The 26,704-nt window shown below is 46.3% G+C and overlaps 9 protein-coding genes across 9 annotated transcripts; 6 read left to right on the top strand and 3 right to left on the bottom strand.

The window, feature by feature from the left end:
- Positions 1-836: 836 nt before the first annotated feature.
- BDV38DRAFT_236613 (uncharacterized protein) lies at positions 837-1,478 on the top strand. The gene is made up of 4 exons (XM_032053479.1): positions 837-880; positions 931-992; positions 1,054-1,128; positions 1,203-1,478. The coding sequence occupies exons 1-4, from the start codon at positions 869-871 to the stop codon at positions 1,276-1,278; spliced, it is 225 nt and encodes a 74-aa protein (XP_031917968.1). The 5' UTR covers positions 837-868; the 3' UTR covers positions 1,279-1,478.
- Positions 1,479-3,754: 2,276 nt separating this feature from the next.
- On the bottom strand, positions 3,755-4,348 carry BDV38DRAFT_278690 (cell wall mannoprotein 1 family protein; the record flags this gene model as incomplete). The annotated part of the gene is made up of 1 exon (XM_032058808.1): positions 3,755-4,348. One exon carries the CDS (start codon positions 4,346-4,348, stop codon positions 3,755-3,757), a length of 594 nt encoding a protein of 197 aa, XP_031917969.1.
- A 1,379-nt stretch (positions 4,349-5,727) lies between these two features.
- BDV38DRAFT_236615 (FKBP-type peptidyl-prolyl cis-trans isomerase) lies at positions 5,728-6,579 on the top strand. The gene is made up of 6 exons (XM_032053480.1): positions 5,728-5,946; positions 6,022-6,092; positions 6,161-6,221; positions 6,279-6,299; positions 6,371-6,409; positions 6,475-6,579. The coding sequence occupies exons 1-6, from the start codon at positions 5,816-5,818 to the stop codon at positions 6,500-6,502; spliced, it is 351 nt and encodes a 116-aa protein (XP_031917970.1). The 5' UTR covers positions 5,728-5,815; the 3' UTR covers positions 6,503-6,579.
- A 466-nt stretch (positions 6,580-7,045) lies between these two features.
- Positions 7,046-8,906, bottom strand: BDV38DRAFT_295723 (MFS maltose permease MalP). The gene has a single exon (XM_032062765.1). It carries the CDS (start codon positions 8,713-8,715, stop codon positions 7,096-7,098), a length of 1,620 nt encoding a protein of 539 aa, XP_031917971.1. The 5' UTR covers positions 8,716-8,906; the 3' UTR covers positions 7,046-7,095.
- A 933-nt stretch (positions 8,907-9,839) lies between these two features.
- On the top strand, positions 9,840-11,567 carry BDV38DRAFT_278693 (glycoside hydrolase family 13 protein; the record flags this gene model as incomplete). Its single annotated transcript, XM_032058809.1, has 1 exon — positions 9,840-11,567. One exon carries the CDS (start codon positions 9,840-9,842, stop codon positions 11,565-11,567), a length of 1,728 nt encoding a protein of 575 aa, XP_031917972.1.
- A 239-nt stretch (positions 11,568-11,806) lies between these two features.
- BDV38DRAFT_278694 (uncharacterized protein) lies at positions 11,807-13,204 on the top strand (the record flags this gene model as incomplete). The annotated part of the gene is made up of 1 exon (XM_032058810.1): positions 11,807-13,204. One exon carries the CDS (start codon positions 11,807-11,809, stop codon positions 13,202-13,204), a length of 1,398 nt encoding a protein of 465 aa, XP_031917973.1.
- A 1,257-nt stretch (positions 13,205-14,461) lies between these two features.
- On the bottom strand, positions 14,462-15,548 carry BDV38DRAFT_295727 (SDR family oxidoreductase; the record flags this gene model as incomplete). The annotated part of the gene is made up of 2 exons (XM_032062766.1): positions 14,462-15,036; positions 15,104-15,548. 2 exons carry the CDS (start codon positions 15,546-15,548, stop codon positions 14,462-14,464), a joined length of 1,020 nt encoding a protein of 339 aa, XP_031917974.1.
- A 366-nt stretch (positions 15,549-15,914) lies between these two features.
- BDV38DRAFT_278696 (tautomerase family protein) lies at positions 15,915-16,391 on the top strand (the record flags this gene model as incomplete). Its single annotated transcript, XM_032058811.1, has 1 exon — positions 15,915-16,391. One exon carries the CDS (start codon positions 15,915-15,917, stop codon positions 16,389-16,391), a length of 477 nt encoding a protein of 158 aa, XP_031917975.1.
- Positions 16,392-22,342: 5,951 nt separating this feature from the next.
- BDV38DRAFT_278697 (NAD(P)-dependent alcohol dehydrogenase) lies at positions 22,343-23,502 on the top strand (the record flags this gene model as incomplete). Its single annotated transcript, XM_032058812.1, has 2 exons — positions 22,343-23,380; positions 23,431-23,502. The coding sequence occupies 2 exons, from the start codon at positions 22,343-22,345 to the stop codon at positions 23,500-23,502; spliced, it is 1,110 nt and encodes a 369-aa protein (XP_031917976.1).
- Between the last annotated feature and the right edge of the window lie 3,202 nt (positions 23,503-26,704).

Consider the following 26,704-nt stretch of genomic DNA (forward strand, 5'->3'; position numbering starts at 1 on the left):
TTTAGTGGCTGGGGGTCAGGGTGGGGCGGAGAAACCATCTCCGAGGGGGTCAGAAAAAATACTGCCGCTTCACGTGATATTGTAATTTCTGACCCTCAGAGCTATTTTTTACTAATCTTAAAAAATCAGGAGGAGTATTTTCTGACCCCCTTAGAGATTTATCACGTGACTACTACAGTTTTTTAAGTCTTTATTATTTAATAATATATAAAAGATATTAAAATATATTTAGTTTAAATTTACTTTTAATATTGTTTAAATATAATCTAAAGTTAATTAACTCTTAAAATCTTTCCTGTTTAAATATAGTTTAAAATAGCTAAAATTAAAGCTCTAAGGAGGTCAGAATTATTAAAAATTTCTGCCCCCTTAGAGCTCGATTATATAATATATAAAGTTCTGACCCTCTCGGAGATCTTATTATGTGACAAAGGCGGTAGATCTCTCGGGAGGTCAGAACCACTCTGACCCCCAGCCACTAAATCCTGACCCCCTCGGAACTGGGACCCCGCCCTAGGATCGCCTCGCTTCGTGTATTCTTGATTACATTATTGGTTCGCTGCCCCGCCTCCCGCTGCACTAGTAGCCGCGCCTCTGACCATATGGGCTGCCTCGCGTCGTCTAGTGGTGGACTATTCCCCTCCTGTAAAAAAGGCTAGTTAGGGCCATGATCTCGTGAATGACAAATTTGGTGGGGCAAACCTCGCTGATCCACATGCATGATGAGCTGTACGTGCAGATCCTCAGCCAGCCTGATCTGTAGCGAGAAACTGTATATATTCCTGTAGTGTTGAGTAAAGTCTCAATCATTCTAGTGCCGCAAATATTTTCTGAATATTCAACTTAACAAGCTTCCTGCCATCTGACAATGCCCCAGAAGGTGAGATATGCCCAACTTAACAACTGCTATTAGTATTAATTTGTATACAGGAAATTTCAGTCAGGTTTGAAAGTGTGGAGAGTTGGGAAGACAGTCGCGAAGGGGTTGATAAGTATGTTGGAACTCAAAGGTCCGAGGAACGACTTGAAATACGCTATGGCTGACAATCTTAGCATCCTTACGGAATTCACTGGAACCAGCGAGTACCCTGAAACTAGAAGTTTACCGCCTATGATATTTGGCATTGAGTACGTCTCCTACAAGACCAGTTTTGCTATGTATCCGTTAAATGAACTGGTCCTAATCTTCTGACTGAATCCAGGATTGATGAACAGGGTGTTCAACGATTGAGAAGCCTTCCTGGAGTAATTGTCAAGGTTATGGATGAAGAGGATTAATGGACTCTCTGCTACTGCCATGTGGCTCACATGGTTCTGAATCGGACTAGAAACTTGCGATGACTTTGGGAATCATGTTTTCCGTTTAGACTGGAAGAATACCTGAGCACGTTCCTACAATGTTGACGACTGATAGCAGGTGATATATGCCCAGTGCAGTAAAGTCCTCTTTATGATATGCATATAACAAAGGATCGTTCTACTTGATTGACTCTGGTCATAAATACTAACAACATATCCCCTTTATATACTGGAATAAGAAGCAGATCCTGTATAGACTATAGATACCGATGCTCTTCTGATAGAAAGGTCTTCTATTATAACAAAGGCTCTAGGGATCAACCTATTTATTGTTACAGGTACAGACGCCAGGGGTGCTTTCTTAATATAGGGGGACATTAAGCCTTACATCTGCAGTATGATACAAGCATTACATTCGCGACAGCTTGGGATTATTCATGCCAATTCTACATTCTAGATCAGATGAATTTTGCGTCTCCATAACTGCGTGTATAACTTTTAAGACTATGCCGGATTGCACTCATTTTCACCAACCGTAGAGCTTTATAGCAGCAGTAAGGGCACTCTACAGAGTAAACCCAACACACCTAAAACGATATTTAGACCAAAATGAAAAAAGAAAAACATACAACAGGAGGGATTCGCTGGTGGTCACCCACCCAACTACTAACCTCCCGGCGTGTGGCTTAAGTACGGCTGAGCGGACGGGAAGCCCTGTTTTCCACACCCTATGGTCGTATGTATTGGTTCTTTGAAGACAAAGGGTTATATAGACAAGTTAGCAAAGTCAAGCTATCACCAATTACTCACGCAGCGAAGAACTGGCCGCTCGTGGCTGGCATCACAGTGCAACTACATTTTTCCAAGAAGGCAAGCTATGCGTACGCGGGATATAAATGACTTAACCTCCAAGAGAGGCTGATTCCAATGATATTTACTACAAAGCAGTATTTTAGACTGTGCATTATTATTAGAGGATCCTGAAACCTATTGGCTACATCTGCAATATGATATTGCAGTAAATGATCAAATTTGGATGCTTATATTTCAAAGATACCGTTGGATCAATGCTTGTGTGAGTCGATACGATGTCTTGCCAGGCCTTGCTTTTATGGCTATCAGTACAATTACAAAAAAGTCCTCATCACACCGGCATTTCTAATTTGTTTGAGCTTGATTTAGACTTTACATTACAAAGATACTGGCCTACTTGATGTCTAATAGTTGGCCTACTGCGATCAGCAACAGTACGTATCAAATAAGGACAGTTTTGATATATGCGAACAACTTTTACCCATAATTAATATATAAAGCGGAGACGTCGGCGAGGAGCTACGACCAAAAAGAAACCCAACCCAACCCCCAGTTGATGCAGTCTCACTGCATTCAAATATATTAGTAGTAGTAGTAGTAGTAGTAGTAGTAGTAGTAGTAGTAGTAATTGCATTATACCCACATACAGCTCCCATTCAGGGACTCTTCCCGGGTCGCCAACAGCCGTTCAGTAGATCTACTAAGCAGCTGTCGTTGATATTTGTATTATAAATATGCATATATATATATGTATATTGGGAATCCAAAGGGGTCTGAGAATAGCAGTAGTTTAGTAGACTGCTCCCCCTTTCTAAGGCCTTATACTACTCTTTATAAGGTTGACCTACTATAGACTAGTAGATAGAAAGGTACAGTTTTACTGGATATGTCAATAAATATTATATTCGAACATAGGTATCAGCAGCGGAAATATATTGGAAAGGTATTCTAATAGTAGATAGACATTTGAAGCTATATCGATAAGAGGTAATATTTCAAAATAGTACTTTCCAGAAGATATATATTATAACATTAGTATTTAAAAGCTCTGGGATAGAGTTAAATAGCTGCAGTTCTCTAACTTTTATAAGATATAGACTATTCTATACTATATAGACCTTCACCGAAGGATTTAAGGGTCCTATCCTGCGGTATTGGATTATGTGGTAGTATTCTAGGTGGGTCAGGCCCCTACATACCAACTAGTAGATATAGACATACCAGTTGATATACTAGCTAGTAGATATATTGACGCGTTGACGTTTCCCTAGAATAATAAAAATATGGAAATATAGGCGATTCCACCTCATCTTTTCGAGCGGAGGATCAGGCGTAGGAATGAGGGAAATCGGGCGATTTAAACTTATTCCGGTACACTTCGTAGCGCATCTCGCAGCTGGTGGGTGAGGTCGTCTCTATACATATTTCGGGGCTTTCAAGTCGGTAATGTATTGACTACTTAATACTACCACACTATATTGGGCATGACACTCAAGTACAGGCAATCAACTTAATACATCCCGTTCAGTATTCGCAACAGACACAAGGCACCATCACACCTTGACAATGTTCACAGCACATCTGCACTAACGCAGGCCAAGAAACAACTCAAACCCCATAATCAAATCACATAGACATCCCCTTAGACAGCAATAGCAGCAACAGCATCAGCGCTCGCGACTTCGCGCTTTCCACCCTTCGTAGCTTGGTCCTGGAAGTCCTGAACACCCTTCTCAATAGCATCGGAAATACCACCAGCAATCCCGGAGGCAAGGTTCTGCAAGTTCTCAGGAACCTTGGAGACAATAGTATCAGACAACTTCTTCGCGGCCGTCTTCTGCTGGATCAAGTCATTATAGGTTTGACCACCCTTGCCGGCCTGAACAATCTGGGACTTTTTGCCGGATAGGTGGGTAACGGCCGTGGTGATCTTCTGCTTGAGGTTGTTCACGGGGCCAGGGAGACCGAGAGCATCGCCGCCGCTGAGGTTGGAGGAGCCGCTGACCTTGGTAGTGCCGGCATTGATGGCATCGACAAGGCTGTCGGACGCTTGTTGGACCTTGGCCACGTCACCACCCGTGTATGCCTGGATGGCTGAGTCGAGGGCGTCAACTTTAGTGCCTATGCCAGATAGGACCCCGGTGATGGTGGGCAGATCGCGCTGGATGTTGGCAGGGGTGGCGAGGGCACCGGCGGTGAGACCGAGGGTTAGGATGGAGAAGACGGAGAGCTTCATGGTGATGGAGGTGACTTGGTTAAGATTAGATCGAGAAACGATAGAGAACACAAGCGATATGGATGATGATACTGAGAATGATGATGGAGAGGGTTATATGGTCACTACTTAGAGATACCTGGCCAGCTTTATATCTCGTTGACCCCTCATTTCGTGAGAAAGGTACCCCAGTCTCCAGTATAGCGAAGGATTGGGATCGTGGTGCCTCAAAATTGGAGAATTTCAACTCCCGGACGACGTACCGGCAGTATACTATACGAAGAAGCCTAGATATTCGGTGATCGACGGGAACTGAATCGCCGATGGTCTGAAATTCTGGGGAAGATCGCCCCTTGAAAATCAGACCCAAAAATTGGGTGAGACATATGCCAGGTCCTGGAAACCCAAACACCTATACTTATTTGGTATGTATAAAATAAACAAGGGCGATCTCATTATATATTTAGTTAGTGACTTTCGTATTCAGTTAGCTCGCTCCAAGCCACCAAACGAAAAGGTGTAGCATATATCTTGCTAACTACCTTTCCGGCATTTCTGGCCTGGCCTGAGACAACGACATATTATTGAGGTCTTGAGGGATATAATCGAGGGCGTCACTTCCATTGAACTGAATTATATGGCTCGGCATCTGGGCCAAGTAATAGATGATTTCGCTCCTGCACCATCGGTTGTCTCCTAGTTGGAGAGACCAAAAATGTGTCTTTCACACGAGAGAGTGTGATATAATTATGTCGTATGGCAAATTCCTCCTCATCATTGTGTACAAGGTCGATTCCATATGCATCTGAGAATCGAATGCTGAACGATACGACCAGTCAGTCATTGACGAGGGTGCGATATCCGGTAGCCGACATATGAGACAGCCATGCTTATGGCTAGAACAGAGGAACATTAATCTCGTTATATCTATTCACGAGGGAATGAGGTCAGCAATGATTGGCATTTCTGCTATATCATGCCTATCTTATCGTAGCCGGATTGTGGACTCGCTCTCATCGACCAATCCGACTAATGATCCTCCTCCGCCTATCCCAATACAATATATTCTGATGTTGCAGTGCCAGCCAGGGTTTAAGATTATCGTCTTTTTTTAGACTAGCTTCATGATCTTGCTTATTAATATGATTACATCAGCCATTAACGTATCACGTGATACTTGATACAATTATTACCAATGTAATTTTAAGCCAATGCTTTGTGAATTTCGTTTTTTTAAAGTTAAATATTAGAGAAAGCCACATGGAATACTAAAATTTCCTACTAGGTACGCTCCTGATTTCGTTAGAATAAGTCAAGAAAGATGGAATGGTAGGATCGCTACGCGAATCCTGCTGGATAACAAGCGCACCCCCACTTCGAGGAAAAATACGAATCAGCGTTGCCTCTCACCTTTTGACTTCCCCTCGTTCCCCCAACGACCGGTCCTTTTCGTCACTTACACTTCCAGCAAGATAAATAACATTCAAGATGGGTGTCGAGAGAAAGATTATCACCCGCGGTAGCGGCCCCTCGCCTGCTTCAGGCGACAAGGTCTCCATCCACTACACCGGCTGGATCTACGACCCTAAGAAGGCCAACAAGGGCTTCCAGGGCAAGCAGTAAGCCGGCTTATCCTCTACTAGAATCTTTGGCTTCGTCTACGGAGAACTGTTGAATGCTAAATCTATCCATAGGTTTGATAGTTCTAGATCGCCCGGTCGTGGCCCGTTGAGTGTGCAGATTGGCACTGGAAAGGTTATCAAGGGTATCTCTTCCAAGCTATTGACCCTCACTTAACCCACTCTCGTGGATTGCTAACAATGGCCTGGCCAGGCTGGGATGAGGGTGTCATGCAGATGAGCCTTGGCGAGAAGTCCACCCTGACTATTACCCCGTAAGTCAACCCTCTGTACGAAAATAGACATATAGCATAATACTAACAACATGACAGGGACTATGGCTACGGTGACAAGTATGCCACCTGAAAATGATTTGCACACGTTGAATTGAACCTATTCGAACTAACAATCCTTCTTTAATTAGGGCGGCTGGCAAGATCCCTGCAAACTCTACTCTGATCTTGTAAGTCTGCAAAAGTCAATTGACCCGAAAGTAATACTGTGAGACTAACTTTTCTTTCATTGCAGTGAGGTTGAGCTTCTTAAGATTAACTAATAGATATGCACCAATAAATGATCTATTTGAGGGTATAAAGAAAATTCAATCTGCTAGATTTCGTACCTTTTACAAATTGTCTTCAACGAGCCACGGGGGAAACACTAGTTTGCCTATCATATTACAGTGCCCGAGGGACTTAACAGAGCTGCTGAGGTGCAAGCCACGGCATCGATGCCTGAATAGATTATCATAACAATTAGATCTGAACACGAGTAATCCCGACCGCCCGTCGAAAGTAGAAATTCCAATTAAGCCGCCACCCGAATGTTATCCACGAGAGCATCCATCTGCAACTACACGTAATATAAATCGAGTTTCCATGACAAGATTTAATATTCAATCCATAGACTGCGTTTATAAGCCGATTTAACAGGCTAAAAGTATTTCATGGTTTGAGCGAGGCTATGGTATATATCCGAGAGGCCGTTCAAGCCCAACAAGGTGTTTCCCAGAAGCTGATTCAGAACTTGACAAGATAGAGACATCTGAGAAGTTAATAGCAGAACGAAATAGAATAACACAAACTCCCTACGCGAGAACACCACTTGCTCCTTATTATACGAATCCCAACTGAATACCCAAATCAAGTCTCAGACCTTCACCATATCATCCTTCGCGTCGCTCTGCGAATCCTCCAGCCCAGTCTTAGCAGTTGCAAACTCTCTCGTCTTGACCCTTCTCTCAAACAACAGATCCAACTCAGCATACGACCGTCCCTTAGGTTCTGGCAGGCGGAAGAACGACCATGTCAAACAGCAAACGCAGAGCGCACCCCAGAAGAAACCTGATTTTCCACGCCAGTTCCAAGCATCCACGTTGAGCATATACGGGATGATGAGTCCAGTGACGAGATTGAGAATATTGTACACGTTTCGGGCGAGTACCACTGTCTTAGTACGGAGTCTGGAGGACGGGATTTCGCCGACGAGAGCGAAGCAGACGGGTCCGATGGAGGAGTCGTAGATAAAGGTGTAGACGAGAAGCATGGATCCGGTTGCCCAGGAGATGGCGGGTGTGGATGGGGCGATAGAGACGAACCCGATGACGAATAGTACAATGGCTAGGAGAAAGAGACCGCCGACGTAGAGGGTGCGACGGCCGAAGTAGGACATCGCTGTCCAGGAGACGAAGGTCCCCACCACTCCTAGGGCATATTGTACGAGCGACATGGTGAACGACTGTGACACGGCGAGACCCGCACGCTGGTAGAAGACGGTAGAGTAGCCCATCAGACCTGCGCCGCACAAACTCTGCGCCGCCCATGCACAGCAGGCGATTTCGGTTCGGCGCAAGTCGGTTTTCTTGAAGCAGTCAAGATATGAGGTACCGGTTTCCGCACGTCGCTCGAGTGCGTCGGTGTATACGATCATCGAGACGGTTTCTTCGGCGTTGAAGTCTGCGCTGGCGCTCGTCAATCGTTTCACAGCCTTGACGGCGTCTTCACGGCGGTCTTGCCGAATGAGCCACCAGGGGCTCTCGGGGGCCAGAAACACCCCGATGAAAATGGGGATGGGCCAGATCCACTGCAGAGCGAAGGGGATACGGTATGCCCACTGATCGGTGCGCTCGGCGAGACCCTTCAGCACGCCAGAGGCGAGCAATTGGCCTAGCACCCAGCAGAGGTTCACATAGGTGGTAAGGTATGCGCGCAACGCTATAGGACACACTTCGGATGCGTATGTCACGACGAGGGTTTGATATACTCCAAGGGGGATGCCCATGAAGAGCTCGCCGACCACAAGAGTTTGGATATTCGGCGCAAAGAAGAGAATGAAAACGAAACCAATGGTGGCGGCAAGACATGCCATCAGGGTCTTTCGGTATCCCAAGCGCTCTGAGATAAGTCCGTTGAGGAAAAGTCCAATAATTTGACCGCAGGCCATCGCGTTGTTTACACCGGCTTGCCACTTAGCTTCGAGTCCATATGTTCCGTCCGACATGAGATGTCCGTATTTTTCGTTGAATGCAGGAAAAGCGAGGAAAGAACCGATGAGGACAACATCGTAGCCTTCCATGATGATAGCACAAGAGAATAAAAGTGACCACCCCACGGCCTTCGGATAGAGTCTGAGCGCCTCCCATAGAGTCATCTCACGCTCTTTCGCAATGGCTGCCTGTGCCTCGGCACTGTTAGGGAGGTCGATGGTATCATGGCTAGATGGGTTGTCGTTCTCAATGTGTTCAGACATAGCGGCCTTCTCGGTAGTCATCTTGGGTATGGTTTGCAGTAGACCAAGTAGGAACAATTGCGGATGGAAGGGACGATTGCGTGGAAAGTGAAGGCACACACAGGGCCTTTATACAGCCTTGCCACAGGAATCAGATCACAGTCAATAGCGCATTGTATGCACCTAACCCGGACTATACGAGCATCAAAGTTCTCCAAGTGCGCATGATTCCCCGCAGCAAACTCGCGAGGATGCAGGTGCTGTCCAGGAGACAAGGTTTTTTCCCCAGATTCTCTCCAACGGATCCCCCCGGGTTTTTGGCGGCCAAAGAAAGCGATTTGATTGGCCAGATGTCGGGCCGGCAAGAATCAGAAGGTAATGGAAGACAGAATTGACTTTCATTATAATTTATGCTTGTTTTTCCACGCAGAACCATCGTGAAGGAGACTCAAGTCGAATTGTTTGTTTTATCCATGCCATACCATCTCCGAGTCATGTACATAACAATAAGATGTACTCGTTACAAACATCCACTTCTGTGAAAGGCAAATGATCAGTCATGTTAGAGCACCATCGGATAAAGGGCACTTGAACGGGGGGCGTAAGTGGGCCTGAGTCTTGATCTAGGGTCAACTTAATCACCGCGTCCAGACCTGCAGCTGCTCGGCTAGCAGACCTCACCGTTCTATTGGACCAATGTCGGGCCGAGGCACGTATTAACCACGGAGAACCCTCACATCACTAACTGTAGTCGGTTTAGTCGGTCTCTTGGCCATTTTAACTGATACAATACCAGTCGTGCGCACATGTACAGGACATGATCGGTGTTTCCATGAGAAAATGTCATATTTAGAATCATCTTGACAACGGTCGAGCGGGGCCAAGGTGTTGTGGGGTTGAAGCTGGACCCTGGTGGACACCGCAAGGGCCTCTTCTGCAGGTGTGATAACTGCCCGGCCCGACATTGCGCCAATTCGGAGCATGTATCTGATGGGTGGATCAGCATCGTACATGCCAGTTGTTATGGGATGGTGTGCGAGTACCGTGATTGCCCTACTCACCCAGGCAGTTATATATCTTTCCTTTCGACCAAGTTTGTTTGGCCAGAAAGCTTTTCCTCTCCTACCATCCTCTTTTCATTTTTCTCTACCCAATACCCCTCGAAAATGTCTCCAGCCCCGGTTGGCGAAAAATGGTGGAAAAACTCCATCATCTACCAGATCTACCCGGCCAGTTTTAAAGACTCTAACAATGACGGTATCGGTGATATTCCCGGTATCATCTCCTCCCTTGATTATATCACCAGCCTGGGGGTAGACGTGATTTGGATCTCACCCATGTACGACAGCCCCCAATACGACATGGGGTATGATGTCGCCGACTATGAGAGTGTCTACCCACCATACGGCACAGTACAGGACATGGAAGTACTCATCGACGAGTGCCACCGTCGCGGGCTGCGCATTATTCTGGACCTGGTTGTCAACCACACCTCGCACGAGCACAAGTGGTTCAAGGAATCGCGGTCGTCAAAATCTAGCCCCAAGCGCGAATGGTACATCTGGAAGCCTGCAAAATACGACAGCAATGGAGTCCGGAAGCCACCCAACAACTGGCGCAGTATCTTCGGCGGCAGTGCTTGGGAATGGGACGAAGGAAGCCAAGAATACTATCTCCATTTGTTTTGCAAGGAACAGCCAGATCTCAACTGGGAGAACCCAGAGACCCGCCGTGCGATCTATGATTCGGCGATGGAGTTCTGGCTGCAGAAGGGTGTTGATGGATTCCGTGTGGACACAGTGAACATGTACAGCAAACATCCGGAGTACCCAGATGCGCCGGTCCTCGACCCCAAGTCGGAGACTCAAATGTCGCCAGCATTGTTCTGTAATGGACCCCGTATTCACGAATACCTTGGGGAGATGAATGAGGTACTTGCCAAGTATGACGCGATGACGGTGGGAGAGCTGCCAAATACGCACACTGTCGATGGCATTCTGCGGTATGTGTCCGCAGCGCAGAACCAGCTGAACATGGTCTTTCAGTTCGATATCGTCGATCTTGGACAAGGAAAAGACTATAAATTCTTGACTACGCTGCCAGGCTGGACGCTACCGGAACTCAAGGCTGCGGTCAAGGGTACTCAAGTGATCATGAGGGGGACAGATGGGTGGTCCACGGTGTTCATGGAGAATCATGACCAGGGTCGGTCTGTCTCTCGGTTTGGTTCCGAGAAGACCCCAGAATTGAGAGTCACATCAGCGAAGATGCTTGCGATGATGCAGGGCACGTTGTCAGGCACTCAATTCATCTACCAAGGCCAGGAAATTGGCATGGTTAATGCGCCAGAGAGCTGGACTATCGATGAATATAAAGATGTCGACAGCACAAACTACTACCAAATGGTGCAGAAGGTTTCCAATAATGACCAGGTGGAGCTGGAGACTGCTATGAAGTCACTCCAGCGTTTTGCGAGAGACCATGCCCGGCTTCCTATGCAGTGGAGTCCCGAGGCTAATGGTGGATTCTCTTCCTTGTCGGAAAAGACATGGATGCGCGTCCACGATAACTACCCCGAGATCAATGCAAAAGTGCAGGAGAACGATGAGTCTTCTGTCTTGTCGTTCTGGAAACGGGTTATTCAGCTACGGAAAGAATACGCCGACGTATTCGTTTTTGGGGATTTTGAGATCTTGGACGAGCAAAATGAGAAGGTGTTCACCTATGTTAAGCGAGGACAGAAGTATTCGGCTTTGGTAGTATTGAACTTTTCGGAGGATACCCTGAGATTCGAGAAACCAGCTTCTGTGCAGGATCCGAAGGTGTTGTTGCGTAACGTTGAAGGGGATTTGAACGAGTTGCAGCCATTCGAAGGACGTGTGCTTTTGTTTTAAATGATAGATATAATGACTTTGGTAGAGCCCTGCATTGAATTTTATGATTCTGTTTCTTCACTCCTTTGGAATATATAACGAACATCCAAGATGAATCAAGTCAATGAGTGCCTCAGGCCATTGCCAAGGCGCCAAGGCACGCGATCTAATATAAAACCTGGGGTAAGAAAGGCCGGCCCCACGATGTCTCTTCCTACCGACCTCGCCCGCTAGATCGATGCATTTGTTACCGTAGAACCATGGAGGACCACCGTCGACACCGAGTACACAAGGCATGCGACGCTTGCGGGCGAAGGAAAGTTCGCTGTAATGGCGAGCAACGATGCCAGCAATGTGAGCACCTGGGCCTGGTTTGCACATACACCGATAATCGACTCGCGCGATCAAGGAAGCATGCACTTCGTCGAGGAGAAGTTATTTCGAAGCATAAAATTGAAACGCCGTCAAACCCACTTCTCGCTCCGGCTTTGTCACCAGTTTCAACCTCGTACTTTGAAAGCCTGGTCCCGGAATACATGCATCTCGTATACCCATTCAACCCCATCATGACCGAGGACGAGTTGCACGATGCAATCAGCAAAATGGAGTCTGACAGAGAGAGCGCAGCATTTGTATATGCATTTGCCGCCGCGACGATTGACCTGGCACAATCCAATCATCCCACGTCAAGCGCCTCGACCCACATCACCCAGCTCATCAACCAAGCCATCGCAACCCAACCGCCAATGTTGCTCGGATTCCGCCCATCCATCCTGCGCACAATGACCAACATCTTCATCCAAATGTGCTTCATGAGCCTTGGCCAATACGACTTAGGGTTTGTCTATTTGCGTGAGGCCATCACCATGATCCACCTCCTGCGCATCGAGGACAAGACTGTTCTCGGCAGTCTGCATCTCACAGAACGAGCCCGGCGCCAACGCCTCTACTGGTTATGCTTTATCCATGAACGATTCATTTCGATCGTGCATTTCTCTCCAGCAACCCTATCCCCAAATGTTTCCTTCCCGGAGGCTGACCCCAACCTACCCCCCGGTATCTCCCAGGGCTGGACCCAGGTCATCAAGACATTCCTCATTTTCGAGCCAACCTTCATCAATCTCTGGATTGGGGACAGAAGCCAAGTCTCAGCGAAGTGGGTGGAGCAAAAATACCGCGAGCTAGACGACGCCCGTTGGGAACTCGAAGTCTCGATGTTATCCGAGACGCAGCAAGCAGATCTTGTCATCACCAGACAATGGATGCGCACTCTGCTCTGGCAGATGGCCATGTCCAACTGGCTTTTGTCCTCTCATCCTCTATGTCCTTCATTGTCCCTTGAACTCCCGCTCCGGCTCTCCGGTCAGCTGAGGCAATTCCTGACTAAGATCTCGCAAAATACAATCCGCGTGCACGGATCCTCGATCCTGACCAAGCTGGTGGAGATCATTAATACTATTGCTGATGTGGTTATTCATCTTCCGCAGGCCACGCTGGAGCAGACGACTAGTCGTATTGGAGACATTGTGTTTATGAAGCGCGTGGTGTTCTCGTTTCATAATTTGCAACAGGTGTCGAAGGATATTCTTACTGAGAAGTTTTGCTTGATTAGCGATCGATTTCCAGGGATTGAGGCTGCCTGTCAGTTGACTGTTTAGTTGACTTTATCCTTAATGTCACTTAATATACTATTTTGTGGCCATGAACAAGCGTGACTGTAGTAGGTGTGAGGCGTATACATGTGCATGAGGGCCCCTGATGTTCCTATATAGTTAGTCGGTGCTCATGGCCCCAACACGTGTATTGGAGAGGAGTCCAGCGTTATCGTGCTCGAGTGAACATGCGATTATGTCCCCAGCATCATTAGCAAGGTGCAATGCAAGCGCATCACAGCTATTGAGCCGAAGCAGGAAGCCTGCGACTCATTCAGAGCTTACTGTGAGAAGTCTATGAAGAAGACTGTATTTGCCATTCCTTGCCAGTCATAGCCTATTCACTGCGCTCTTGCCAGGCTCTTCTCTCTGCGTTGGCAAATTTCTCAAGATATACCGGTTTGAGAACTACGAAAACACGTATATTGTCGTCCAGGGTACGGGATAGATAGGTATTGTTAACATTAAGAAAAGGATGACTCCCTATCTACTTTACAAAGATCACACCATACATCGTGGCAGAGTCAGAGCTGGTTCGCATAACTCGTATCAGATCCACTTTTTTTTGCCATGGATTTATTGTAGTTTAGTGTTGAGGTCTCCCAATAAAAGCCGAGCCGAAATCGGCTCGGCCAAATATCTCCGGCATATTTTAGTCTGACCAGGTACCGGGTTCCCCAATACCCTCAGCCTTGAGATGCTAATGGGCGTATCGTATCACCACGCCTTTTCTCTCCCCACCATGCTATGTGCCGAGCTCACGTCAGCATTGACTGACCGTAGAGGTTAACTTTTTTTTACTCACTTCGTTGCCTTCCTGTGGCTGAACACGAACAGGTCGCGATTCATAATAGGTGATCAATAAGCAACCGTCCCGCGATTAATGATTATTGATCATATGCTATGATTATAAAAGCCTACTCGCTATTAGATCCCAATTACGAATATCTGACTTGTCTTGATACCGTCCCGCATAATGAAGGGACATTCACTCCCAGTATACCGTAGATTCTGGGCGATCGAAGATAGGTATTTTCCAGCTGTGGTTCCAATCCCAGTTCTAGGGCCTTAAAAATCAACGCACTATCCTACGTTTAGAAAGGTACCGATCGAAACAAAAGATACTGGGTGTTGGGGAACTCGGTGGATGGGTTGATGCGAGATATCCATCAAAGTGCCGCGTCCGGCAGTTATTCGTAGGGTTGTAGACCAGAGTACCTATCAAGCTATTCTCTCATAACCCTTTTCCAATGTCATCCTAGCTTACAGGGAAGCTTCAGCTCCCCTCAACTTCAACTGCTGCTTTAGCACCGCTTCGACAATCTCATCTGGCCGCCTCCAATGCATTCCCAGAATCCTCTCCGCAGTCTTTGTATCAACTGTCCACCCCCCTTCGATCGGCCCCTGCAGTTTGCAGCCAACAGAAGGGAAATTCCGCCTCACCAGTTCCCCCGCTGCCTCCCACGATGCCGCCGGTGCCGACAAAAGAAACTCCGTGCCAGATGGGATCTCCGCCTTAAGAGCCCGAATATGCGCCTCCGCCACATCACGAACATCCACCCACACGTTCGGTATGGTTGGCTTCTCGGAATGCAGACAATCCCAGAAGAGTGCGTTTATTCCATCTATTCCCTCTGGTGTTTTCTGGATGAGACTTTCGCCGAGAACAAAAGTCGGGTGGAAAGTGATGATGGTAAAGTGTGGATTCTGACTGGCCAGGAAGTCCCGCGTGGCTTGGTGAGCGCGGATCTTAGAGGCGTGGTATTTTAAGCCGTGTCCACGGGGGCCTTCAGGTATAACTGTGGGTATATCAATTGGGATGGTCTCGTTGGTGTTGTCTACCCCGTTCTATCAACCTTGATCTATGTATCCCTGGTTGGGGAGGGGAAGGAGAAAGTTACTCACCTTTCACGAATACTTCCTTTTCGCGCAGAGCAGTAAGGGGTGTTAAGCCCAGTACCGAGGATACAATAATCACCTTCTTGATCTGAGGGAATGCTAGAGCGGAAAAGAGAACGGATTCGGTGCCTTTGACGGCGGGGTCGAGATACTCTGCCTGCAGATCGGAACCGTGACCTGGCATCGGTGAAGCCAGGTGGAAAACGTAGTCCACGCCATCAAGAGCAGACTCAAATGCGTCTCGGATTGTGATATTTGGAATGATAGAGATTTCAATTTGGGCGTTATAATCAGGGTAACGGGCTCGTAGAACGGCTTCCTGCTCCGGTTTGTGGATCGCCAGTCGCACCCGGTATCCTGCCCGGAGGGATACGAGGGCGACTTGTGAGCCGATGAACCCTGTCGCACCGGTAATTAATACAAGAGGTGTACACTGATGGGGTAGTGACATATTGAATTTATTCTCTGGACTCTTCGTGAATGTGTTGTTCTAGCCGTATATCGACTCTTTTTATACTGTCCTCGGGGCCTCAAGGACAAGCGAAGAAAGCAATGGCAATGTCGCCATTCATCGCACTGACCCAGTTCACTAACCGCAACTCGGACTGATTATTCTATCTCAAGTTTCTTCTAGACCGTGTAGATCACGATTTGTAATCCAGCGTTTTGCTCAGAATTCCCACCAGTCATCGTGAATATGATATATTATAAAGAGGCCTCTCAGCCAAACCCCAGCTCCAGTTTCTATCGCCTGTTCTCATACTACCAGAAATACATCATTCTGTCCTATTCCAAACATCATAACCACTTCCACAAAATGCCCCTTTGGCAAATATACCATCCCCCAGGGACCTTTACCACTTCCACGGAAAAAGCAGCCTTCGCCCAGGCCATTACGGAAAACTATACATCCGTCGGCCTCCCTGCCTTCTACGTTGTTGTCCAATTTCACCAACTGGATCCAACAAACGTCTTCGTGGGCGGCCATCCACGGCCCGAAACAGCCAGGCCCTTCGTCCGGATAGTCATCGCCCACATCGCCATCCGTCTACCAGACACTGACGCAGCGTATGATCAGGCTGCCTCTAAGATAGACCGGGTGCTGAAACCACACGCACTGGACAAAGGGTATGATGTTGAGTATCATGTTGATGAGACCGAACGGCGGATGTGGAAGATCAATGGGTTGATTCCGCCACCGTGGAAGAGTGACGCGGAGCTGCTGTGGGTGAGGGAGAATCGGCCTGTTGTATATGAGGGGGCGTGTTCCGAAGGGGAGCGAACGTCGCTCTAGGTTCAGATTGGGAGGCATCTTGCCGTGGGACTTATATGGGAGGGATTTACGTTGCTTCATGGGGTCAATAGGATTATAAAATACTTTCGTTGTATTGTTTTTTGTTATTGAAGACCTACTCTTACTGAAATATATGGAATATATGTCTCCCAAACCTGTGCTATGATTTTTTCTTACTACCTAGCTATATGATATGTTCCTTCATTGGTGTGGAACGCGGGAATTATTGACACGCATTTCGTAGCACAATTATTCTTGCCACTAGAGAAGCCATATCGGATAACCCATCTTTCTCATTCTTCGGAAAAGCTTGGAACACCGGTCTAATATATTTACTGGCATATCTTTCTCATCCATACCACCAAAATGATGGTGGGAATGCCTTTCTGGAGGTACAGGCCCGGCCTTTGGAAATCAAACTATCGTCTGCAGGTAGGTCTGCAGTCTTCTAGATCACCATGTAGACTTCCATCTAGAACAGTAGAAAAGCTTTTCATAAATGGAGAACGTTTGCTATATAAACCAGTTGTACAAACTTCCCATTGTTCATTATTATCTGGACTTAACCTCAGATGGTAGACCGCTAATCCCTTCAACTTCATCTTCGTAAAATCGCATACCGAAGTATTCACCCAATGCAAGAACTCTATCTTTTTCCGTCTTTATTATCGCCATAATTTCGGTCTCCCCACGAAGCACCCTGTTAACCTCTGTCCCAAAGAGAATGTAAATTCCAATAGGTTCAATCTCATGGTTGTCCAGGATTACACGCCTACACGCCAGCCGTTGTGTAAATCAAAGTGACCGAATCTGGCCTGTATGAAAGTCCATCATACTCAATCCGTATAGATACTCCCATTGTCCATAGGATCGTTCTCAACTAATTTGTCCTTGGAATGCTTCGGTGCTATCTTTTAGAGAACAGGGTATTCCTTTTCAATCGACCCCGACAACAATAGCTTCAAACTTTAACCACACCTTATCAATGATACCCGTATACGCCCGATGTCAGCTGCTGCTTTCCGGGTAGATTCCACAGAATATCTAATCGGGCGGGCACATCCTAACGCGATAGGGGAACAGGCGATGAGCCTGCATGGCCCCGATTGAAGGTCGCTAGTCAGAAGCGAGGGTCAGCTGGAACTATAGTAATTACAAAGGCCTAGTTCAAGGAGCCTAGCTCATGGAATGACGGAGCTCTATGGTAAGAATGAAGAGAGTTTGCTCACGGATGCTTCTACGTTAGGGTGACAATTTTATAACTTTTGCAATTTCCTCTCGCGCCCGTCACGCCCAAGTACAAGAATTAGTAGCAAATGAATGTTGCTTGGCAGGTTGTTCTGTATGCCACTTTGGGAGTGGCTAGGTATTTAGGGCATGGGATGGAGCATATTAAGTGAATAAATTTTCTGGGTCCCAGTTCCGGAGGGGTCAGATGGCTTGCTGTAGCTGAGCTGAACGTGCCCTCCCATATACACCCTCAATAGACAATAGACATAAATATTTCTATTTTCTTCCCATTGAAATTCTTCGGAACTACTAATATAATCCTGCATTTCCCGATAGTCTGATACATACGACCACAGGGTGTGGAGAACAGGGCTTCCCGTCCGCTCAGCCGTACTTAAGCCACACGCCGGGAGGTTAGTAGTTGGGTGGGTGACCACCAGCGAATCCCTCCTGTTGTATGTTTTTTTAAGACATCTTCTACCTACCTACCTCCCTTAGACCTAGTAGTATCAATACCCTGCCGCTTGCTGGCCTCCAGCGTCCCGATGGTGCATTGTTTCTGAGATATAGTAACCGTAGAGCGCTTACAGCAGGAGGCTTTGTATCTCAACCAGTTAATTCTAAATTTCAAGGCCGTGTAGAGAGATGCTAAGGTAACGAAACGCGTAGGTCACGCAAACTGGGTCAAATATATAGAGGATCACATGACCTCCAACTTTTTCACATCGATTGATAAGTCTCTTCATGAGAGCTTATGTAGCCGAGGGTCTAAGCGGTCGAGCCCTTTAAAAGACTCAAGAGGTCAATGTTTGCCCAGTGCCCCGGCACGCCCGTGAGCAACAAAGAAAGAGAGAGAAAGAAAGAAAGAAATGGCTAAAATAATTCTAACCAGAAAGATTGCCCCGGCTGGAAAGTTATAAATAAGGGTCCTGGAAGAAATATAACATTCCTTTCTATTCTACTGTGCTAACATTATAATTGGTATTTTTTTTTTACTTTTCTGAAGACAAATGTATCACATTTCAATTATTGTTGCCCTAGTGGCCTTGGCTGCAGGATTCTAAACAACACTTACTCCCGAGGAACGGGCGACCCAACTCGTCCATCGCCATTGTTAAGGGCTAACCATCATAAACGAGGATACCGCGGTATAACAAGCCACAACAGGCATCTTAGTGGGCGACTGACTGCGACAAGAGGGTATCGGGCAGCCGATGGGATAAACAGCATGCGGCGTTAAACTTAGACGCTTGTCTTGGAATTATACAAGACCGGGAAGCCTTGTGGGTCAAAGGTGGTATATAAAGTCCTTGTTATATGTTATTAATAAGCATTATTCTTCCTTTCTTATTTGCCATATATAATAACTAAGAGACCTAGTAGAGGGGCCTCAAACGCGAGGTATATGTCATGATTGGAGATATGCGCAGATAGGCGACTTTCAGTTCCGTATCCGGGCTCATTGTGAAAACGCTGTTCCACAACAGGTATCATATTTCCAGCGTAAATATCCCTCGCAAAGGCTAGACAGTTTCGTAATTGATGGTTCTTCGAGCTGGTCTGATAGAACTTGATCTGGCGCATGATCACCTAGGTTGCTTGGGGCAATGGAATAGAGTGTGGTAGCATTCTAGAACGACTGGTACAAGGGCCTATAAAGCCTGCGCTGGACCAGAGGGGGGGCGGGAGGGAATTAGATTTAGAGAGGACCTGGTGCGGGAGGTAGGAATCTATTAGGTGGTCGGTTCAGCAGCATCAGTGGCTTGCTGTAGTATGTACTGTTGTTACCTATCTCAATCACCGCCGCGCTTATGATTACTCAATGGCATCTACCAAGCGGTATCACCAATCATTTTTCTATCTGCTTTTGGATGGCCTGCTAAGAAATTGCCTCTTCGAACTCAAACAGTACCAAAGCCGTTGGGTGAGGGAAAGACGAGGCCCAAGGATCCTTAACAGGCGAAACGGTCACCGACTACTGTCCACTTTACCTACCCGAGACGGATCGACGCTGCCTAGTGAGCCTCTCTTCGCGTGTGGGAAATCTTGACATTAAACGATCTTGCGATATCCTCCAGTCTCCTTTCCGTCGCGGTACCTTATAAGGTTATAACTCAATCATTCATCATCATTAGGTGAGTAGAAGAAAGTTACACAGATTAGAAATAAATGTTGCAAAACAACTGCCCACTACGTGCTGAGAGGCATTAATTAATCGCAACTCCAAAGTGAAGATCTGCTGTAGGGATTAATTCCTGACTGGGCGGTAGCGAAGAAGCCACTGGTGGTGAATATTTTCACATCCGACTCCCAAATGATGAAATGAAACTAATGAGATAGAAGCGATTAATAGGTCACAAGCCCATCCACTTCCTACATGAACGAGTAACTGACCTGTTTGATCGTTTCGATCATATTAATCTCATTCCATGGATAGAACGTAATAAGGCTGGAAAACAGAAATAAGATTGAAGCTGAATGACCTAGTCCTCGAGAATTTCGATCCTTCTTTCCGTGGCCAATCAGTTATATTCAAATTGGCGTCTTCTGGCACTGAGAAGATTGAGATCTGCGATGTACAGTGATATTCAAATTAGGTTTACCACCACATTCGTCGAAATTCATTCCCGAGCCCTAATTTAAAACACCTTACTCCGAATACGGTGTGGTTGCCGATCCCCTAGTCCCAAGAATAGATCTTGTATTGATGATTGATGTCGTGTGTCCTCGCCCACTGTATTTTACACGAAATCCAGTCCCACCCCTTAGCAACACGCTTTTTCCTCTAGTCTATGCCTCTCGGGCGTCACCCAACGTTAGACTCGCAAAATAGCTGCAGGGTCTTCCCCCTCAAAAGCTACATCTCATCAAGGATATGGTAGAGATCCAGTCACTAATTACATCTCAAATGGCCGAAGAAGCGGAACGTGGTAAAGCCATCGCGCCTAGCCAAATCCGATACTTCCTGTGTATCCCTGGGACGTAATAGTTCTCTCGCAAGTCTTCGGCGGCTTAGCTAGGGTCTCTTTAGCACTGCGGAAAATAGCCCGACCCTAAACTGGTCCAGGTCATAGATAATATGTCATTTGATAAGTTTAGAACGGATTCGAAGATATGTGAAAGTGCGCGGATTGAAACTAGGTATAATGATTGCAGGCACATCTACCAAATGCAACCGATAAACAACTTCTCCCAGCAGTACAGGTACATATATATAACCAGAGGCCTGTTTCGTCAAAGGCGAAGCATCAAAATTATGTGGGTCTGGATTCTGGAGAGCTGGACACTGACCCGCCTAATTTCCGGAAGATGGTCTGAAGCGTGGACCAGCAGATATTTGATGTCTTCAAGATCATCAGGGACATATACTCTAAAAGTACATGGGGCATTCGGATTATGGATTGTTATGTTCAACTGGGCTGAGTTGAAAGTTCTGCTCCTAGGACTATTAGCTTACAGTAGCAACCGCAGAGAGGTCAATGCCGGCTAAATCAGCCCAAGGGTCCGAGTTGAAAAACATATATCATGAGCGGATGATTTTACAACGCCTGGACATCTGGACCTATACATGGAATAAATCTCAGGGGTCACTTGCCCTTTATCGTCATGTGTGGATAATGCGAGTGACGTCAAGGCACGTATAAAGAAGCTGTCTGTCCGACGTCATTGTTTTACTTTGATATTGGTTCTCATCGACAATCTCAACCATGGCCTTCTCCAAATATATGGGTATCTACGATTACCAGTTGTCCTTTTCAGCCGCGGTGGCTTTGGCTCTCCGTCTTTCCTTGGTAACAACAGTATTATAGAGTGTAACTGAGGTTTTATTCTTTTTCTGATAAGTAGGTTGTGTAAGCCCTCTGTCTAAATATTACTGAATAAGATAATAGAATATGTGCTAAAAGAATCCTCAGTTACGGTAGTTAGTTATATTCTACTCAGATATTTTCAAGTCCTCATAGTATTAATAGATAGTTTACTATATTGCGTTTTCGACGTCTGTTTCCCCTTGGTGATGTTATAAATCTAGGCTCGGTTAAGTAAAAGCTATAGAGCTTCTCATACGAGATTTATGTCATATAGAAACACATCTATCATATAACCTAAGTTTAAAATTTAACAATCTTATACTGTTGGGGATTCCAGTGTTCTGGCTCCAAGGAGAAATAGATCGTGAGCTGCTGTGACTGGAGCATTACCCAATGCTATAAAACTATACTAAAGGAAATCCTTGGGGGTACTGCAAAAAGTAGGTCCACGAAGTATCATTCAAAAGTCCCCAAGGGATTAAACGAGCCATTTCAGAAAGGTGCAGAGCCATCATGAATATGTAGTCCGAACTAACTGCTCCGTTTCAAGCCATCTTACTCTATATAAGTCTTTGTATGTAGAAAGGAAAGCACATACGACCATAGGGTGTGGAGAACAGGGCTTCCCGTCCGCTCAGCCGTACTTAAGCCACACGCCGGGAGGTTAGTAGTTGGGTGGGTGACCACCAGCGAATCCCTCCTGTTGTATGTTTCTTTTATTTTTGCTTTTTTATGTGTAAGTCTCATAAATGAACACCAAGACAATCAATCAACCAGGTGGTGGCAGACAAAGAGCCACAAAGTTAAAATACGAGGTCCGGAGAGTATATCTTTCTCTGCCCTTCCTCGTCACAGCCAGCCTTTACCCACTGGGAGCATTCCAGACATATTATTCCTACAACACCTCTATCTATGGCACATTCACTCCCCAACTTAATGAAAGCATGGACGTTCAGTCACGCAGGCTCTGCTGAACGAGTTCTCCAACTATCCCAACAGCAACCCATTCCCACCCTAAGCACCAACACCGATGTGCTCATCCGCATAACCCACGTGTCCCTACACCCCGGCACAACCATAATGATGAACCTCGTCCCATTCATCTTCCGAAACAAGCCTTGTATTGCAGAAACCGACTTCTCGGGGCTGATCCTCTCAACCGGCAAAGAAGTCCCAGTTGCCCCCAGCCCAGACAATGAACACCGGTACTTCCCGCCTGGAACGCCCGTCTTCGGGTCCATTCCTGTCGGGCAACATCTAAAAGGTGCCGGAGCCTTGGCGGAATATCTCGTCGTGGATGTGAGTTGCATAGCTCGCAAACCAGCCAATATTTCGTTCGCACAGGCGGCAGCATTACCCGTTTCGGGCACAACTGCTCTAACACTCTTGGATGCAGCGGATATCCGACCCGGTGATCGGGTGCTCATTAATGCTCCTTGCGGGGGAATCGGGCATCTTGTCACGCAGCTTGTTTCTCATGTTGTTGCTGAGGAAGGGCGTATTGTAGGTAGGTGCTCTGCTGCTTCTTTTGATGTGGCGAAAACGCTCGGTTGCAATGATGTTGTGTCGTACAACAATTCGAGTGACTTGTCTATCACTACTCCTACGGAGGTATATGGAGAAGAACCATTCGACAAAATCATCGATGCCCGTGGATCTCAGGATCTCTGCTATTCCTCGCCCGCAATCTTGAAATGCGGTGTGGGTCACACGTATACATCAGTTGGACCGGTGCTCGAATCCTATACTTATTTGGGCATGCTTGCATGCCTGCTAAAAATGGGTATGAATAGATTCCTGCCTGTCTGGGCAGGAGGGGTAGATCGGGAGTATAGACAGGTCACAGCTATAGTTAGTACGGACAAACTTGAAAGGCTAAGAAAGCTATGTGAGGCGGGCCAATTAAGTGCCTTGATCGGAGATACGTGGCCGTTTGAAGATGCTGTTCAGGTAGGTCATAATCTTTACAAGACGGATTGACGCACTAAGGTGAGAAACAGGCATTCCACATTATGGCCGGTAGGCATGCAAGGGGGAAATTGGTGATCTGTGTCTCAGAGCCGTCCGCTTAACCGGTGCAGGCAGCTTCAGTATATTGACGTACAGATAACTCAAGTTTTCTGTTTATCAGACATCGTCAGACACCTTCTTTGACTCCTAAAGTGCAACTGCGTAGTTCGCTTATGGACCAAACCAGACATTTTTCTCACGACCAACCACATAATTGAACATCATGCTGCGCCAAAACTGATAAAACTCACTGTCTTGCCGGGCCATATCCGAAGCCATTGAGCTGGGGGGGCTTATACCAACGGTCGCCTTTGCGACAGCATCTAAAGGTATTATAAGTCACGGCCCCGGGCTCAGCGTGAGCTCTTCACCCGAGTCATCGCTCAATGAGTAGATGTTATCAACTCCAGCGAGAAGGGGATTCCTTTTCCAGCGCCTTAGGGCAATGAGCGCATTGACATATCCAATCCGACTAATTTGTCTTTGCGTAAAGTGAGCACTTCGAAATAGTTAGCAACGGTGGGCTGATTGAGTGTTTAGAATGACCTAGCTTCTTGAGGCTTTCGATGAACGCTGCAACAGCCTAGGCTTGATATAATGCATACGCAAAGATTGCGTATTTGGTAAGCCCGAAGGCCTTTACTCTTGTTAAACCTCTCCTCGGTCAGTTACAATGGTCTTATATTGCGCTTTCCTAATATTATTCAGTCGCAACACTCCCCAAAAGCTGAAATCACCCGTTGTTTGTCTGTCCAGGTAGGATTACGCAAACATCGGAGACACCTGCACAGGCCGAGGCGAATAGAGAGGTATTTGTGAAGATGGGCTCCGAAGCACACATGGGCGAGGACGTGATCTCTAAGGGTATGGTAAACAAGTCTTGGTAGTATAGCTGGCAAGGCAACCACTGGTAGTTAGGGTGCGATCTTCTGCACAGCGAAGCGGATGGCGACCAAGTACGTGTCTAGCTTGAAGATACCGACCTGGAATGATATCATCATTCGAATTATGATCTGGGTGTGGAAGGCCTTAGCAACTCGACTATCTCAACTATTGGATAATGATTACATATGTGCTGAGGCATTAAGTAGACTCCGTAGAGTAGAGGAATGAGAGGTTTATATTAAGACGATCCACGGTAGCTCATTTGGCAGGTGGAGAAGACTGGGCAGCGGGGTAACTTAAAGCATATTTCAATGGGGTCAAGAGAATGGTCGAGGCCAAACACATTGTGGATTCTTGTTACAAAACCGTTAATATCAGGACTTTGTAACTTTATTGCACAAGTAAATTGAGGGGTACGATTAAATCACGGAAGATAGACGACAGATTTGGCCCGTCAGTCCGTTTCGATTCATACCTATCCCCGCTCCCCACCATCACTTTTGACATACGCCTGTGTCTTGAATAGTTGAATCTGTCGGAATGATTACGCAATGATGTTCTAATATTCAAAGCTCTTTAATGCTAAATCTTCGTGGCTCTGCGAGGGGTATTACGCTCTTAGTAGCAGCAATACACAGGCACGGTAGATGTAGCCAAGCGTTTCAATCTGGGAACTATATTGAGCCAAGGCAAGTATGTCAGTGGGGGGGAAAGGTCCTACGGAGTTATTCTAGGATAAAAATTCCGCTAGCTGGTATAGAAAGTCTGAAGATTTGGTTTCATACCGATTTTGGCCAGGCGTACCTCCAGAGAGCGGAGATATGAATGAATATGCAAAGTTTGACTATAGGTCAAAAGGTATTGATTTCTAGAATTGTCTACGTAGCCATGAATGTACCGTGCCCTTGGTAGTCGTGTTGGTAGTTCGAATAGCACCATGATATGCCGGGATAGAGCGAGGGATTCGTTAAGTACTAATAACTTATCGAACTGCCTGGTATTTTTACTATCGATATATGTTCTTTCGGTAGTCGAGATTACGGCTTTCTATATTAATCTTGTGACTGATGCTAGGTGTGTTAAACGGGCTTGCTTCGATAGTATAGATATCTATACAACTGACAGCTAGATTTGTATCTAATTTCTCTCGTCAATCGTTGATAAGCGCACGGACTGGTGCAGGGGTCCCAAGTAAACTTTCCACAGCTACCCTTTAAGATTATCCACAGGGCCCGTTAAATGTCGTGGGTAAAATGTGCTCCCAAATAGTCATGCCTGGCAGTGTGTACGGGCTCGATCTGGATTGATGACCTGTGTTTGGTCATACAGTCCTGGCGTGACCAACGACGCATCGCTATATTTTGTTTCAGCACATAGGATGCTTCTGACAGGGTGGCAGTGACAGAACTTAAATTGTGCGAGAATTACGAAGGTTGAACGGTAAAAAGTACCAGGAACCTACGACGCCACAAGACCACGCTTAGATCCCGCCCAGTGTGCCAGACATGATTTGAGTCTACTCTAAACCCGAGATAACGTATCGGATGACTATAATAAGCTTGAGCTTCGGGATCCTGCCAGTATCCGCTATCTTCTCGCAGGGATCATTTATCCCAATCAGGTAATGGCTTTTCGTAGTGTTCGGATTAGAGAGGCGAAAACAGACTCTCGACGGATGATTTTGCTAGTAGCTTCATGCAGGATGGTTGTTTATCGCACGTCAAGAGTTGTGAGTAACTCCACTGGGTCTATTATCCTAATCTGGGGTTATACTGGGCCTGTAGGTAGTTTTGTGGGTAGCTTGAGGCGAGTAGATAGGATTTAGGTTATCTCCTATCTATTACTGATATATATATTCTATGGCATGGCTTATAATATATGTTTATTTTGACTTTCACAATAGAAACTATAACAGTTTCTAGGTTAAAGAAAACCAAGAAGCTATATATATATATAATATTACTATATTTATTTCTCGATAGGTCTTGTGAAATAGGTAGATAGTACAGTTGGAATAAATCAATTGGTGTTGCAGTCTTCACTGATACTGGGAGCCAGAGCATTGATTTCTCTTCTTCTATAAATTGTATATAGTTCTATGCCAGTAAAAGATTAGTACATACGACCATAGGGTGTGGAAAACAGGGCTTCCCGTCCGCTCAGCCGTACTTAAGCCACACGCCGGAAGGTTAGTAGTTGGGTGGGTGACCACCAGCGAATCCCTTCTGTTGTATGTTTTTCATTTTCATTTTTTTTTTTCGCCTGTTCCTTCTTCTCCCCCACACCCTCGTATTGTTAGTGTCCATCGCCACGAAATCAGCCACAATCCTATTGGACAACATCATATGGGTCCATATTTCAACCTCCCAAAAATTACGT

This window comes from Aspergillus pseudotamarii, assembly GCF_009193445.1.
Source record: "Aspergillus pseudotamarii strain CBS 117625 unplaced genomic scaffold BDV38scaffold_6, whole genome shotgun sequence".
Lineage (NCBI taxonomy): Eukaryota > Fungi > Ascomycota > Eurotiomycetes > Eurotiales > Aspergillaceae > Aspergillus > Aspergillus pseudotamarii.

Excerpts from the sequence above, each read along its gene's own strand:
- BDV38DRAFT_236613 (XM_032053479.1), top strand. Across the intron at positions 993-1,053 it reads AGTCGCGAAGGGGTTGATAA|CATCCTTACGGAATTCACTG; the intron begins GTATGTTGGAAC and ends TGACAATCTTAG. Across the intron at positions 1,129-1,202 it reads CCTATGATATTTGGCATTGA|GATTGATGAACAGGGTGTTC; the intron begins GTACGTCTCCTA and ends GACTGAATCCAG.
- BDV38DRAFT_236615 (XM_032053480.1), top strand. The coding sequence starts at position 5,816 with ATGGGTGTCGAGAGAAAGATTATCACCCGCGGTAGCGGCCCCTCGCCT. Across the intron at positions 5,947-6,021 it reads AAGGGCTTCCAGGGCAAGCA|GTTTGATAGTTCTAGATCGC; the intron begins GTAAGCCGGCTT and ends ATCTATCCATAG. Across the intron at positions 6,410-6,474 it reads GCAAACTCTACTCTGATCTT|TGAGGTTGAGCTTCTTAAGA; the intron begins GTAAGTCTGCAA and ends CTTTCATTGCAG.
- BDV38DRAFT_295723 (XM_032062765.1), bottom strand. The coding sequence starts at position 8,715 with ATGACTACCGAGAAGGCCGCTATGTCTGAACACATTGAGAACGACAAC.